The sequence below is a fragment of the Hylobates moloch genome, unplaced genomic scaffold (genome assembly GCF_009828535.3).
Source record: "Hylobates moloch isolate HMO894 unplaced genomic scaffold, HMol_V3 SCAFFOLD_26, whole genome shotgun sequence".
Lineage (NCBI taxonomy): Eukaryota > Metazoa > Chordata > Mammalia > Primates > Hylobatidae > Hylobates > Hylobates moloch.
Genome location: NW_026652301.1, coordinates 3,331,955 through 3,347,951, shown reverse-complemented (window position 1 = coordinate 3,347,951; position 15,997 = coordinate 3,331,955). Strand labels below are relative to the sequence as shown.

At 35.4% G+C, this 15,997-nt stretch overlaps 1 protein-coding gene across 6 annotated transcripts in view; it reads right to left on the bottom strand.

Annotated features, from left to right (window-relative positions):
- Positions 1-15,997, bottom strand: part of LOC116463123 (E3 ubiquitin-protein ligase SHPRH) — an 85,711-nt gene that overhangs the window by 22,320 nt on the left and 47,394 nt on the right. For all 6 annotated transcript variants that reach the window (XR_004246576.2, XR_004246575.2, XM_058434464.1 and 3 more), the window contains exons 24-25: positions 12,127-12,198; positions 9,081-9,269 (exon numbers count right to left, since the gene is read on the bottom strand). Coding sequence is in view for 4 of the 6 variants with exons in the window: in XM_058434464.1 (XP_058290447.1) it covers positions 9,081-9,269; positions 12,127-12,198 (261 nt within the window). In the remaining 2 variants the exon portion in view is untranslated. The remainder of the gene's footprint in view (positions 1-9,080; positions 9,270-12,126; positions 12,199-15,997) is intronic.

The following is a 15,997-nucleotide window of genomic DNA, read 5'->3' as shown; positions in this document are numbered from 1 at the left end:
TCAAATCTGCCAGCTTCTGAGAAGACTATTCAATGTGGTTACTGCTATAGAAAGCAAATATTCACATTGTTAAAAAGAGATAAGATTAAAACAGGAAAAAGGGAATGGGTTACATATAGGCAAGGCTGCTTGCAAAAAAGCAAAAAAGTAACAAAAGGAAATGTGGATACCAATCTATTCCTGTGTAAGTTGTTAACACAGTATGAACATTCTCAAGACGGGTAAACTGGTAGCCTCAGGCAAACTCATTATTTAGCTACAGCAGTAAACAGATGCAAAGTTAAGCTGGAATGTTACGCATTAGGGAAGAGTGTACATGGGAACAGAAATCCCATAAAACTGCTAGATAATCTCTTACTATATCAGGTTGATAAAGTTGTACTTAACTACAAGCACCTCTGTCCTCTTCTGACATTACTGTCCCTTTCCTTACTCCCATCCTTTCTCCTTAGTCTCTTCAGCACACACACACACCCTAATCCTAACCTTGTGCTTAATGCTTGGTTTTCCTTCATGTTTCTGAAACATTAGTGACCAAGGTCCAGTTTTGGAGTAACGACACAGCTTCTGTCCTTTACCCTCACTGACTATATCTTTGTCATTCTTCTCTCCAAGGCACTAATTCTCTCTAAGGTCAACTAGAGAACTCGGATGGGAGACATACAAAGTGTTCCCAGTCAGGGCAAGGCTGTTATCTCTCCTGGTTTTCTACTCAAGGCACAAAGTCAGCAGCCAGGAGAAGTAAAATATTTAAAAATAAAGAAGTGAAGTAAAGTGAAGTCTTTCACTTTCTGGAAAATAAAGGACAAAGTTAAAAGCTCTAGAATTTGGGGCAGGAAGTCAACACACTGAAAAAATAGTAGAGACCCATTAGCACCAAAGGCCAATAAAGTATATTTCTAACGAAGTTTGGCCTGGAAGTCACTTAGTAACACAACTCAAGATCAGAAATGTCATGTGGCTTCTTATCTGCTCTAACAGGTGCCACTAACTTATTGTTATCACAGAGTTAAATCTGATTGGAATAAGGTGTTCTATAGTTGCAGCCTCCTGTTGTAAAATGTGGAGAACCTAAACTTTGAATTACAAGTTGTTAAATGTGTTAAAATGACAGAAAATTCAGTTTTGTTTCTTTGCCATATATTCGTAGACTGAAAAAAATTCTTCTAATAAAGCAACCAAGTAGCATCTGATCTAGATTTTAATCCTCTCCCCTCCAGAATGAGATGACATATCTTACCAATGTAATTTCAGAGGGAGGAAGTGCTTTTCATGCACTGAAGACTTATCATTGGGGAAAAAAGAGGGCGCAATATTAATGGTAAAAATCTGAGTATTGGTGTAGAAAGATACACTGTAGCTTGGCTTTAGACTATTCAATTGTTTACACAGACTATTCAATTGTTATCCATCCATGCATTCAAATACTTACTGAGTGCCTATTACATGCCAGGTATTGTTCCAAATGCCTCATACAAAATAGTGAATAAAACAACATCCCTACCTCATGAACAAGTCCTCTACCTTTTAATGGAGTTTACACTCAACAAATGATTTTTTCATAAAGATAAGTTTTAGTTTATATCTTAGAAGTCACTACTCTGTGTTCAATTTATTGCAAGCTATGGCTAACTTTAACATGAGGCTAACAGTTCAGAATTACAAGTATTAACTTGGCCAGTGAACAGAAATAGAAATGGTATTTTTTTTTGCAATTATATTTAGTCATGACATATTTTAACAAAAAATATACAACTGCATTCCAAATTTACCAGTTAATGTTCATGTTATATAAAACTTATATAAGAATATTTAGATAAATATATTTAAATATAATCACTTCTGGATTATACTTACCAAATTATTTTATTCCTATTTCAAACTCAGAATTTCATAATCAGTTTTTTCCACTCAGATGTTTATTTTAATTATATTTTAAAAGTGTAAGACAGATGTCACAAATGATCTTTAAATTAATTGAACAAAAATTCAAATAAAAAAAACAATAGAATTCCACATGTAGAATTCTACACACAGTATGGCTAGGCTTCTTCTTGAGTTGGAATGTAGAAATACAGAGTTTTTTTTCTCTACAAAAAGGCTGTATAAGATATCTCTATTATTAAGAGATTTGCTTGCTAAAAACGCAGATTTCTGGACCACATCCCAGGTCTAATGAGTCAAAGTTTATGGAGGTAGAGGCCGAACAAAAATATTTATTTTAAAAAGCAGGCCAGTTGATGGTCAGATACTTAAAAGTTTGACCAAAAAAGCAATTGTGTAGCATGTGGTGGGTGGGAAGGGTACTGTATTGCTGTCACTGTATCTATGTAGTGGCTGTATCTATTTTCTCCCGGACAGAAATTTCTTATTATCTAAGACTCTTGTTCAGTATAGGGTCAGGGTTTCCACTGGTAAAACGCTTTGTATAAAACCTAGCCAAATGTAAGACACAGGGAACAAGACATGTGGGCCATATGTTCTGCCAGGAGGCCTACTTCACCATCCAAAATGCCTGGCAGTTGTCAGAACTTGCAAGGGGAATTTTGTTTACTTTGTGAGATGCCCAGTAGGTTCCAAAGGTCATTTAGGAATACTGTCACACTGTTGCTAGGGAAGAAATGGTTTTCAACTTAAGTGCATCCACCAAACAGGACATTTGTGATCCCAGTATTCATTTCGTATCTATGGTCAATCAACAGCATTCCTTACATTGTAAAATCTCTTATTTCCAAGAAATACTACTTAAAAATGTCTACTACTAATAAATAATAGTTTTATGTTTTCCAAATATTTTTTATCCACAAAAAAGCTATATGATTAAGCATTATGTATGATATATGGTTTGCTATGTCTGAGAATCTTGACATAAATACAGTGAAATAACCATTTCAGAAATAAATTTTATATTTCAGATAATATAAACACTTCAATTAAATAAAAAATTGTCAGTATTGTTTGTTAAAGATCAGGGATTTGATAATCAACAGTAATATAAAGAAAAAAACTAGGTTTAGAAATAACTGGAACTAGTAGTTCTAAAATTTGAAAATAATGCCTTAATTATTTACACAGAGCCATCTTTATTTACATACAAATCCAAAATAGGCAATATGATCATTTATGTGGAAGTTTCAAAGAGTCACAAGAGAGGAGTGAAGTCTCAGAATACAATAAGCTGATGTTTCAAGGAGGAAGTGACAGACAGCAGGGCAGAAGTGTGACAGAAGTCAGAAGAAGAGACAGGAAGCACAAGGCAAATGTGGCAGACACAAATGGTAACAGAAAAAGCAGTGAAGAGCCAACCTAAACGTGGCATGAAGCAATGTGAGGACGTCGAGGAGGGATAAAATTTGCCCACACAATGGTACAATATTCAGTCTTATGTTTAAGAAAAGGAAATGTAATTACATGTGCATCTATGATAAAAAGGGAAATTAGTAAATTCTATAATCTTAATTTTTTTTTAAAGATGCTTCAGTTAATTCACGTGTTCATCAATACCCATGAAAGACAGTGAGAAGGGAGAGCACAATAAACAGTACTTATACACTGATATCCCTGCTCCAACAGCACAGCACATGTAACTGTGCCAATCTCTATCTTGGGTGTCTAGGAAAGCTGCCATAAAAAGAACAGGTGTTTGGATTTGATGGGCTCAATGACTCAGTTTCGTAGAGGCTGTGCTGTTTACCGGTAGCTAGAGCAATCACTTCCTTAACCTCTCTGCACAAAACCTGACACAGCAGTTCTTTCTTATGCCAGTTCCTTGTACTGTGATGCATGCTGTCACCTAACGGTGAGCCACCTCTTCTTAGCCACAAAGGCCATCTGTGGCCCTTGAGATGCTGTGGCCAGAGGAAGAGAAAGAAGAGAAAAAAGGAAGGGCTAAGAAAGACTATCTTTATGGGAAGGAAAGGAGAAACTATAAGAGTGGGAAGAAATTGGGGAGAGAGGGACTGGGAAGCAGCATAGCTCCTAAGTACTGCAGGCAGGATAAAGAATAACTGTTAAATGCCTCAGGGCTGCACTGTAAGTCACCTACCTCTTCATTCAATAACTTTTTGGCATTTGCTTTAAAAATACAGTCCTCCCTCGGTGTCTGTGAGGGACTGACTGCTTCCAAAACCCTTGTGGATACCAAAATCCCAGGATGCTCAAGGCACTTATATAAAATGTCATATTTGCATATAACATACACACATCCTCCTATATACTTTAAATCATCTCTAGATTACCTCATATAATCCTACACATCATTTCATTTGCGTGGATTCAATGTAAACTCAGCATGCTGCAAATTCAAGTTCTGCTCTTTAGAACTTCATGGAATTTTTCTTGTTCCAAATATTTTTGATCTATGGTTGGCTATATCCACAGATACACAGGGCTGACTGTAAAATGTATTCAGGGGATTCACAGATAGGGAACAGGACTAGATGATCCTTAGGTCATGATGCTCTCATCACGTATCCTTGCCTGTTCTGTTATTCCCATACTGTCCTGCACTTCCTTCCTGCTTGTTTACCCTCTAATTTTTCTCCTTTCACTCCTCGATCTTTCACTGGCGCCCCCTGGAACTTGTATTTTATGAAACAAATTGTTTCATATTTTCTACCTCTTGTAGAAATACTGCTCTTCACTTCCCTGCTCTAATTAGAACGTGGCTATCCTCTAAGCATACTGGTCTCTCAGCAGCCCTTTTGAGTGAAGGATGAGTGTTGCATTTGAGTGCTGGTCCACAAATGCAGGTTTCACAGCATTAGTTCTCATTTGTGTAACGACTTCCATTTTTTGAGCCTCCTGAAGCCCAGTTTTCCCAACTCTACCCTTTGCTATAATTTACTGAACTCTACCCTACATTCACTAAAGAACTTTGGTGCCTAATTTACTCTATACCTCAACTCTAGATACTACATACTGTCTGCCTGGACAGCTCATCCAAAATTCAGGTCTCATTGTTTCATCTTCTAGCATCTTTTCTTCTCTACCTCACTTGAGTCACCTACTTCTACAGTCACATCTGGCAGACCTGTCCTCTTTGGAATGACTATGATCTCCCATTCTCAGATAAGAACACCTATGCTTCTATCTTTTGTGCTCAATAGCCCAATTTATACCTGTTATTTGACTTCAATGAAAACTCTACTTTTTATACATCAACATTCTCCTTCTTTTCAAGAAACTTGTATTACAAATTATCCTTTCTCTTACATCTTCAGTCTATCCTTTTTTCACTGGAGACTAAACATGCTCAAGAATCTTTTGTCTTAAACAAAACAACAACAAAAAAGTGATGTCTTTCTGTTTTCATATCTTCTGGTTACAATTCTGATTCTATCTCACAGTTAAATTTATGAAACAGTTGGGCATTTTTTCTACTTGTTGACTTCCTGCTCATCCCTCAATCCCCCCCAATCTGCTTTCTGCCTCTACATTTGTATTAAAAGAGCTCCTTCTAAAGTCATCAGTGACCTCATTAGACAAATTAGTCTACATTGTAGTTGATCCACCTTCAGCACTACTGCCTCTTCACCGAAGCAGAGCATCCCTGTGGTCTTTGTTGCCAGCGTACCCCCCTGGATTGCCTGTCCCTAGTTGCTCCTTCTCATTTTCCAGCCCTCCCAACTTGATTCAATCTTTTAAAGTTATGGACTTCATAGGACTCAATCTGAAGCAAACTTTTCTATTAGTGACTCTGAATTTTGTATCTCTAGCTCCACATATCAATACTTTTCTGGATAGTTCTACTTGGATGTCTTAGGCACCTTAAATATAGTATGTCTAAATGTATTCCTCTTCCAAATACCTCGTATCATTAGCTATACCATTACCCACCTGCTTACTCACATCAGAAACCAGGGGTTATCTATGAAATTTCCTTCACTAATGCTGCCAACATTCTCTAACTTTACTCTAAACATCTCTAAAATATACCCACTTCTCTCCATTTCTACTGCCATCAGCCAAATCAAAGCCACCATTACTCCTGTTGTAGCCTCCTAAACTGCTCTCTCCAAATTTCTTCTGCTCTATTCTGTTCCTCATCATCTGTTCTCCACACAAATCTTTTTGAAATCCAAATGTGATCATGATACATCCCTGCTTATAATATTTAATGGCTTTCTCCTTAAATAAATAAAATTCTCAAATCTTCAGGTGGCCCTTCAACATCTGGTCCCCCAGTTAGGTCTCCAGGCTCATTCAACTGCATTCTCCTTCTTGCTTTCTACACTTCAGCCACTCAGATCCATTTGAGTCCTTGTCTTAGGCTTTTCCATGCACTGCTCTCTTCTGGTTTTCTTTTTCTCTGTCTAGGAGCCAACCTATTCTCTCCTCAGGCTGACTAATCCATCATTCATCCTTTAGATACCTGCTTGTCATTCCCTCAGAGACTTCAGGTTTTTCTTTTCCTTTAAAAAAAAAAAAACAACAAAAAAGGGATACATGTACAGAATATGCAGGTTTGTTACACAGGTATCCATGTGCCATGGTGGTTTGCTGCACCTATTTATCTGCCCTCTTAGTTCCCTCTCCTCACTCCCCTGCCCCAACAAGCCCTGGTGTGTGTTGTTCTCCTCTTTGTGTCCATGTGTTCTCAGTGTTCAACTCCCACTTATGAGTGAGAACATGTGGTGTTTGGTTTTTTGTTCCTGTGTTAGTTTGCTGAGGATGATGGCTTTCAGCTTCATCCATGTCCCTGCAAAGGACATGATCTCATTCCTTTTTATGGCTGCATAGTATTACATGGTGCATATGTACTACATTTTCTTTATCTAGTCTATCATTGATGGGCATTTGGATTGGTTCCATGTATTTGTTATTGTAAATAGTGCTGCAATAAACATTTGTGTGTATATGTCTTTATAGCAGAATGATTTATATTCCTTTGGGTATACATGCAGTAAAGGGATTGCTAGGTCATATGGGATTTCTGGTTCTAGATTCTTGAGGAATTGCCATACTGTCTTCCACAATGGTCGAACTAATTTATATTCCCACCAACAGTGTAAAAACGTTCCTATTTCTTCACAGGCTTGCCAGCATCTATTATTTCTTGACTTTTTAATAATCGCCATTCTGACTGGTGTGAGATGGTATCTCATTGTGGTTCTGATTTGCATTTCTCCGATGATCAGTGATGTTGAACTTTTTTTCATGTTTGTTGGCCATGTAAATATCTTCTTTTGAGAAGTGTCTGTTCATATCCTTTGCCCAATTTTTGATGGCGTTGATTTTTTCTTATAAATATGTTCACATTCCTTGTAAATTCTGGATATTAGACCTGTCAGATGGGTTGATTGCAAAAATTTTCTCCCGTTCTGTAGGTTGCCTGTTTACTGATGATAATTTCTTTTGCTCTGCAGAAGCTCTTTAGTTTAATTAGATTCCCTTTGTCAATTCTGGCTTTTGTTGCAGTTGTTTTTGGTGTCTTTGTCACGAAGTCTTTGTCCATGCCTATGTCCTGAATGGTACTGCCTAGGTTTTCTTCTCGGATTTTTGTGGTTTTGGGTTTTACATTTAAGTCTTTAATCTATCTTGAGTTAATTTTTTTGTAAGGTGTAAGGAAGGGGTCCAGTTTCAGTTTTCTGCATATGGCTAGCCAGTTTTCCCAGCCCCATTTACCCAACAGGATCCTTTCCCCATTGCTTGTTTTTGTCGGGTCTGTCAAAGATCAGTTGTAGATGTGTGCTATTATTTCTGAGGTCTCTGTTTTGCTCCATTGGCCTGTATGTCTGTTTTGGTACCATTCTGTTTTGGTTACTGTAGCCTTGTAGTATAGTTTGAAATCAGGTAGCATGATGCCTCCAGCTTTGTTCTTTTGTAGTGCTTATCACAATTATAACACATTAATTATTTGTTAACATCTGTGCTTCTTGCCCCAACTCAAAACTCCTTCACCAATCTCCACAAGAGTAGTAACCATATCTGTTTTATTTATGTGTATGCTGTGTCTATGAGGCCTAGCACACCGCCTGTGTGCTAGTACGTGTCCAATATATACATGTGGAATGAATGGATGAATGCTTATTCTAACTGTGGAATGCTGTTTATCCCAACAGATTAAAGAGCAATATGACTGATATTTTCAGGTTTTACTCAAATAACAGTGAAAAAAGAGCAATTAAAAGTTTTTTAATGCAGCTACAGTTTTCTTGGGAGAAGGGTACCATAATAACTGCTTAACTACTGGTAGTGAATTTCAACTTGCAGCTGATTCTACTTAAAAAACACATTACTTAAAAGTGAGGAGTATCAAAAACTCAGAAGGAATAAAGAATACTTCATCTTGCTTAAGAGTCAACCCCATCATTCTCTAAGCCTCATTCTCTAACTATTCCTTAAAGCCCACATTTGCTACTAAATTTAGATACTGATGTGTCCTTTGTTCAAGTTTGGTTAGAAAAAAAAAATTAAAAAAGCATAGTTAAGGAAAAGAAAGAAGAATATAGTCTTGGCTTTTTATTAAATAACGCTTAAAAGCAGTAAATCCAATTACAGATCCAGTCTGGATATCACATTATAGTAATTTTCTTAAAATTCTGAAGCATGGAAAAAAATTAGGAAAATAAAGCCAAAATTTGGCTTTATCCTAGAATGTCAATCCATGCTGTTTAAAAAGCACATTACCTCTTTCTTGTAGCTGTCTTCATTAGCCAATTTATTTTATCCTTCTGTTTAGTTAGACACATCCTTTTTTCCTTACATTCGGGGATGAGTAAAAGAAAGAAGAAAACTCTTTCTTTAAATAAATCTCTAATGTAACCAGACCTCTATCTACTTGTGGTGGATAGAAATATTATAAAGGATGATAGGAAACTGTAATTTTAAGATGTTACATTTTAGCCACAGTGTACATGACTATCGCTAACCATGTTTGAATAAGTGTTCTGTGTTCCTCCCACAATTAAAAATTAGATGGTTAAGCTGAGGCTTTCAGGCAGTGTATCTACGGACAACAGTGGCATCTCCCTATTCACGGTCAAGCTTGTTCTGATGTTCATGCTTTCTTAATCAGATACTGCTTCCTATATTATATTGCCTTACCTATGCTTCTATGTGTTCCTGACCTACTTTACCTTCACAGGGATGTCCTCCTCCTGGTTTGCTTTCTCTGAGGTAAAGACATACGAGATTTCTTTGTGAGATGTGGTCTGGCGGCAGATTGCACACTTAATGGAGCTTCTGTGAGATCCCACGCTGTATTGTTCAATAATTATAGAAATGCATTCATTACAGAAACAGTGACCACAGGTCAGTACCGCCCACTAAAAAGAAAACAGAACAAGCCTTAGTGCTATCAGAGATGCCTTACAATTTATAAGTATATTAAAAAGAGAAGAGATTCACAAATTTTTCTTCCTAAAGATTTCATGATATTAATATTCTTTGTCATAAAGCCAAGTTGTGCCTTCAAATTAATTTTTTATTCCAAAGTAAGCTTTCATAATCTTTAGTTCTGTTTATTCTAAAAGTGAGCCTGATAGTCAGTCATCATTACTTTGTAGAAAGGTGGTGTTCTCATTTCTGTATTTGGGAAGAATGTAAATTAGTCCTTCAGCACTCTAACAACAGATGTAACAGAGGGACTCAGAATATTAATTTGGAGATAATATCATACTCGATATGTTCCATTTAATTTAAAAAATAGATTTATATTTTCACACATTAAAGCACTTATATAGAAAATAATATGGGATAGTTAGTATCTCAAATTTATTTTGAAAGTGGTTCTGGTTATTTAAAAAATTACAAACAAAAAGAAATTATTATTATTATTATTATTTAGACATTCTTGCTCTGTTGCCCAAGCTGGAGTGCAAATGATGTGGTCTCGGCTCACTGCAACCTTGCAACCTCCACTTCCAGGGTTCAAGCAATTTTCCTGCCTCAGCCTCCTGAGTAGCTGGGATTACAAGCGCCTGCTGCCACGACCAGCTAATTTTTGTATTTTTAGTAGAGAAGGGTTTCACCACATTGACCAGACTGGTCTCGAACTCCTGACCACGTGATCCATCCACCTCAGCCTGGGATTACAGTTGTGAGCCACCGCACCCAGCCAAAAAGAAATGTTTAAGAAACCCCTTGTCCTATTCGGGAAAAATAAAATAATCCTCTCTGAATCTCTGCAACATACCATGGAAACTTTTGCCCTCTTTGGCAATGAGAGACGTAAGAGCAATAGATTCAGTCTAGGTGTAAGTTCTAAAAGCTATGGCATCTTATAAATGTAGATTTAACCTTTTTCATCTGGTAAAAACAATAAGAAAAACTGAGTGTCTTTTGAGTGACAAAGCTTCTAAATCCTTAAGCTATGTTTTTTTTTTTTTAAGATTTGGACATGTATGGAAAGAAAGTGTGTAGCTGGCCCACTTGAGGTTCTTTGCTGGATCATCTAAGATGCTCTTTGGAAAAGAACTCACATTGAAAGAAGAGAAAATTGAGGTATATAAGCTTGGTTTTAAAACCACTATTTTGCCTATTATCAGATAATACTATTCTACTGTTCTCTAGCTGCACCTCTGCCAGAGTCCACAGGAGTTGAGACTAATGAAATTGAAGAGCTGTTTTACTAGAATTTTTGTATGACACAGAGCAGCACTATATTGTACTTTACGTACCTCTAGTGCCACTGGGGTACTCTACTGGAAAGGAGTTTTGTGACTCGCTGGAGCTCAAAATGGACCAACTAAACATCAAGACAGGTCCACCTACATGTGCAATGGAGAAGAAGCAACAAGATACCTGGCACCTGAGCATTAGGAGTGACAGGAAGCTGACTGACCCAAAAAGAAGAGACAAATGGCAATGCCTCCAGGGGCATCAGCTGGTACATATGGGTTATCTCTGATAGATTCTAACTTAATAGCCCTAAATTAGAAGAGGGGGAGAACCAGGTGATCCAAAAAGGAAAAAAAAATATACAGCTACTATACATTGTGAGTATGAACAGAGCTTGAAAAGTATTTTTGTTACTATTATTGAAATCCAATATGGTCTTCTAAGTGTAGGAAACCTAGGTTATGCTAGAATTAAATGAACTAATGTATATGAAAGAACTTTAAAAACTGAAAATGTTCAAGACAAAATGAAATAAAATATCTGAGACAGTCCAGTTGCATAAATCTTATCAAAACTAAAAGCAAAAAATACTACTTTTTGTCATGATTTCTTCCATTTTTATCACAACTTTTATCAGTTTCATCACTGGCTTTTGTCAGAAGTAACCAGCATTTGTAAACTACTATTTTGCTTAGTTTCCAATGTAGTATCTCTCCCTTTAAGATGTATTAGCAAATAAAGTATTCTTGTGATCTCACCTTCTCCACCAATCTTGGAAACTAAAAGGTACTTTCTTCTTGATTATTACTGGTCAGAATATGGAATGCATATATTTACCTTTCAACTCTCAGCTCCACAGAAAAAAACAGCCAAGAATATCTCTACTTCTTCACCAGTAATAGGCTTATCTTTCACATTTTCAAGAGCAATGAATATTCTGGTATATATAGAGAGAGATTTACCATAGAAAGCAGAAACTTGTATTTTCATAAATTGCAGTTCTCCTAGAGGAGAATATGGTTCTACCAAGTTTACAGACATTATGTATACTAATATTCACAAAGAAATATATTTAATATGGTGGTCTACCAAAATCACATCTAAATTTCCCTAAAAGAGATTCACTTGTACTCTGAAGTACAAGTATTATGCGATATTAATACTGGCAAGAACTATGATTCTATACTAATGTAATACCTTAAGTAACTCTATGTGTGTTATATTACCTTTCTGTATAATTATTGAATAACTATGTTAACCTGACAAAGTCAAATTACTGGACACAACCTTGTGACTGGAAACAATGTTTGAAACTGTGCATCTTTAATGAAAAAGATGGGGTCATTCTAGAAATATTTTTTTACTTCCCATTTAAGAAAAGCATTGCTCAAACATCTAACCCTAAGCATGTCACCTAACCTCTAGTGCTATCTTTAAGATAATGGTAATACTTGCCTTTCATAGAAACTAGTGGTGAGAAAAACGAGAGAAAGATTTTATGTAGAAACCTTTGAAAACCGTAAGGTATTTTATAAATGCATGTGATGTTTATTATAATTTTACCTGTTTTCCCAGCTGTCGAGCACAGATTGGACAAGGTTCTGGATTAACACCTCCCGATGTTTTATCCTGAGACTATCCAAAAAAGAATTAAAAAATATATTAGTTACGTTTTTACATATAAAACCTGATACGTGTTTTGCGACTCATTTATGGAAGTGAATACTGGCAATTACAATTTACATAATCTAACAATTTAGATGACCCATCAATCTCTGTATTACCTAACATGATTATTCCTGAGACTTACTTACAAATATCATTTATTCAAGGAGAGAACAAAAAAATGAAAACAATTTTAATCATACAGGTTGAAAATCCCTAATCCAAAATCTGAAATCTGAAATGCTCCAAAATCCAAACTTTTTGAGTGCTGACATGACAATCAAGGTAAACGCTCCCTGGAGCATTTCAGGTAACAGATTTTCAGATTAGGCATTCAAACAAATTGAACCAATGAATTATTCTTTTCCTCTGTCAATTATTGATTTTTATAAGTAAATCAATAATGTATGTATATAGTTGCAGTTCTATAATGTCCATTTGATCTTACCATATAGATTCCAATTCATTTTACTATGTTGTCCACTTTTCCTTTTTACATATAATAAATCACCTACAAATTTAGTGGCTTAAAACAAACATATGTTTCCCATGATTCTACAGGTGATTTGGGGATGGGCTGAGTTGGCTGGGGTTGGATGGTCTATGATGGCCTCATGCTCATGTCTGGCAGTTGGTAGGCTATCTGGTCTGTAGGGAGGGCTGAGCTGAGCTGAGGGCTCTGCTGCTCAAGAAAGTAAACTAGGCTTTTTGAGATAGTCTCATGGAGTTCCAAAGAGCAACAAGAATGGGAGGGTCATTGCTGTAGCACTTTGTAAAAAATCTACCATAATTCACAACAGCTATTCTTTTCCAATATGTCAATAAAGAGTTGACATTTATATAAATGGTGAGATTATAAATATTTTAGGCCTTGTGGGCCATATGATCTGTGTTGTAATGACTCAATTCCGCTACTGTGGCACGAATGCAGCCACAGACAATACGTAAATGAATGAGTGTGACCATATTCCAATAAAACTTTACTTACGAAAAAAGGTAGTGGGCTGAATTTTTCCCATGCATGGTAATTTGCAGATCCTTAAGTTAAAGAAGTTATAAATATTCCTCTAAGCACTGTCACATATTTTTACTTTCACTCAGTTCAGAGTATTTTCTAATTTCCATTTTGACTTCTTCTTTGACCCATGGGTTATTCAGAAGTATACTGTCAATTTCTAAACTTTTAGGGACTTATCCAGTTATCTTTCCATTACTGATTTCTGGTTCAAATTCCTCTTCAGTCAGAAAACATACTCTCACATACTTTTAAGAGCTGCTTTTTGAATTAGCATAAGGTCTACTTTGTTAAATGTTCCATGTACACCTAAAAAATATGTATTCTGAAGCTGTTGGGTGTAATGGTCTGTGTCAATTGGGTCATATTTGTTCATTAGTGTTCAAATGTTCAATATCCTTATGGACTTTCTTGTCTATTCCTCTGGAGGAATCTTAAAATAGATTAAATTATCTTAAAATAATTATTTTAATAAATTTTATAAATTTTAATAAACAAATAAATTTATAATACAATATAATTATAAATACATTTTTGGCAGAATTACAAATACATAATTATAAATAAATAAAATATTATAATAAAACAATAAATTTTAATAAATTTAAATAAATTAAATCTTAATCCTCTGCTTACCTCCTTCCTTTGTGCTACTGACATATATTTTAGTTCTATATAAGTTGCATAACCCATAAAACAGCATTGTTGCTTTTAAATAGTCAATATCCTTGCATATTTATCTACATATTTAAGCTTTTGCTCTTCATTCCTTACTGTAGTTGCATCCTTCAATCTGAAATAATTTTCCTTTCGTCCAAAGAAGTTCTTTTAATATTTATTGTGATGTGGGTTTACTGGAGATGAATTCTTCCAGTTTGTGTTTGTCTGAAAATATCCTTATTTCTCTTTTTTTAAAAAAAGGAAATTTTCTTTAAGTATAGAACTCTAGGTTGGCTGTTTTTTTCTTTTAGCATTTTGAAGATGTTCCAGTGTCAACTGGTTACATACAGAAACTATGGAAAATACTGAAACATCTTTAAAGGTGAAAAGAAAAACATCTCTATGTAGCCACCAGTTTTATTAGTGCTCCTTTGTAAGTATTAAGTGTTTTATCTCTCAACTTTTTTTATTTCTATTTTTCATTATTTTTGGTTTCCAGCAGTTTGACTATGATGTACCTAGGCAGTATTTTGTTTTTTTTCTTTACTTATTCTGCTTAGTGTTTCTGAACTTCTTGAATCTTTAAGACATTTGTCATACTTTTATCAGTTTTAGAAAATTCTCAGCTATTATCTCTTCAAGCTCCTGTCCTATTCTCTTTTCCACTTGAACTTCAATTACAAGTATGCTAGATCTATGAAATTACAAGTATGCTAGATTCAAACAACTATGTCTCAAATCTCTTTTGCCCTATTTTGCTCTTTTTCTATCTATGCCACTTCAAATTGGGTATTTTCTATTGTACTGTACTTGAGTTCATGAATCCTGTCATTTTCTGTGTCTGGTCTCCATTCAATGAGTTTTTTATTTCAGATACTGTATTTCTGCAGTTCTATAATGTTCATTTAATCCTACTGTATAGATTCCAGTTCATCTTATGTTGTCCAGTTTTCCTTTTCCTTTCTTTCACATACAGGTTGAGCATTCCAAATCCAAAAATCTGTAATCTAAAACGCTCTAAAATCATAAACTTTTTGAGTGCTGATGCAATGCTCAAAGGAAATGCTCACTGGAGCATTTCAAGTTTTGGATTTGAGATGTTCAACCTACATAAAATTGTTGACAGATATTGTTAAAGTGCTTTTAAGAAAAGCTTATATACATTTATATTTCCATTGGTAATGCATAAAATGTATCCATTCCCTGCCCTTTTTCACCACTGGGATGTGTAATCGTTTAAAAAATCTGTGCCTACTTGTTGGCAGAAAATAGCACCTGTGTAATTTGATTTTCCATCATTATAGATTAAATGCTTTTTCTTTTATTAATAGCCAAATTGGATTTTCTTAGGTAGAATATATCCTTAAAATTTTAGGTTTTAAAAAATATTTTAACATATAAACAATGACGTACAAGATAACTGTCTTTTTATTTTGACTATCATATTTAAATTATATAAATCTTACATTTAAAAAACTTATGCCCAGGAATGTTGAGACATTTTTCCTAAGTGTTATCTTTTTTTTTTGAGATGGAATCTCACTCTGTTGCCTAGGCTGGAGTGCAATGGCACAATCTCAGCTCACTGCAACCTCTGCCTCCCAGGTTCAAGCGATTCTCCTGCCTCCGCCTCCTGAGTAACTGGATTACAGGCGTGCGCTACCATTCCAGCTAATTTTTTGTATCTTTAGTAGAGACGGGTTTCACCACGTTGGCCAGGCTGGTCTCAAACTCCTTGGCCTGTCAAAGTGTTGGGATTACAGTAGCGTGAGACACCATGCCCGGCCTGTGTTATCTTCTTAATGTTAGCAATTTGCATGAAACTTTTTAATTTTTTTCTTCTTTTTATCTTTCAGAATAAGTGTTGGTAATCATAACGGTAATAATGATCTTAATAATATTAATAGCAGCAAAAACCTAGAAAGTGTTTAATAGAGCAGAAACTACTCTAGCATTTTACATGTATTAATTCACATAATCTTCAAGACAGCTCTATACTATAAAGTAGTGTTGACATCATTCTCATTTTACTGATGATGCGAGGAAAGGTGAATAACTTAAATAAAGTCATGTATCTAGAAAATAGTTGAGTCA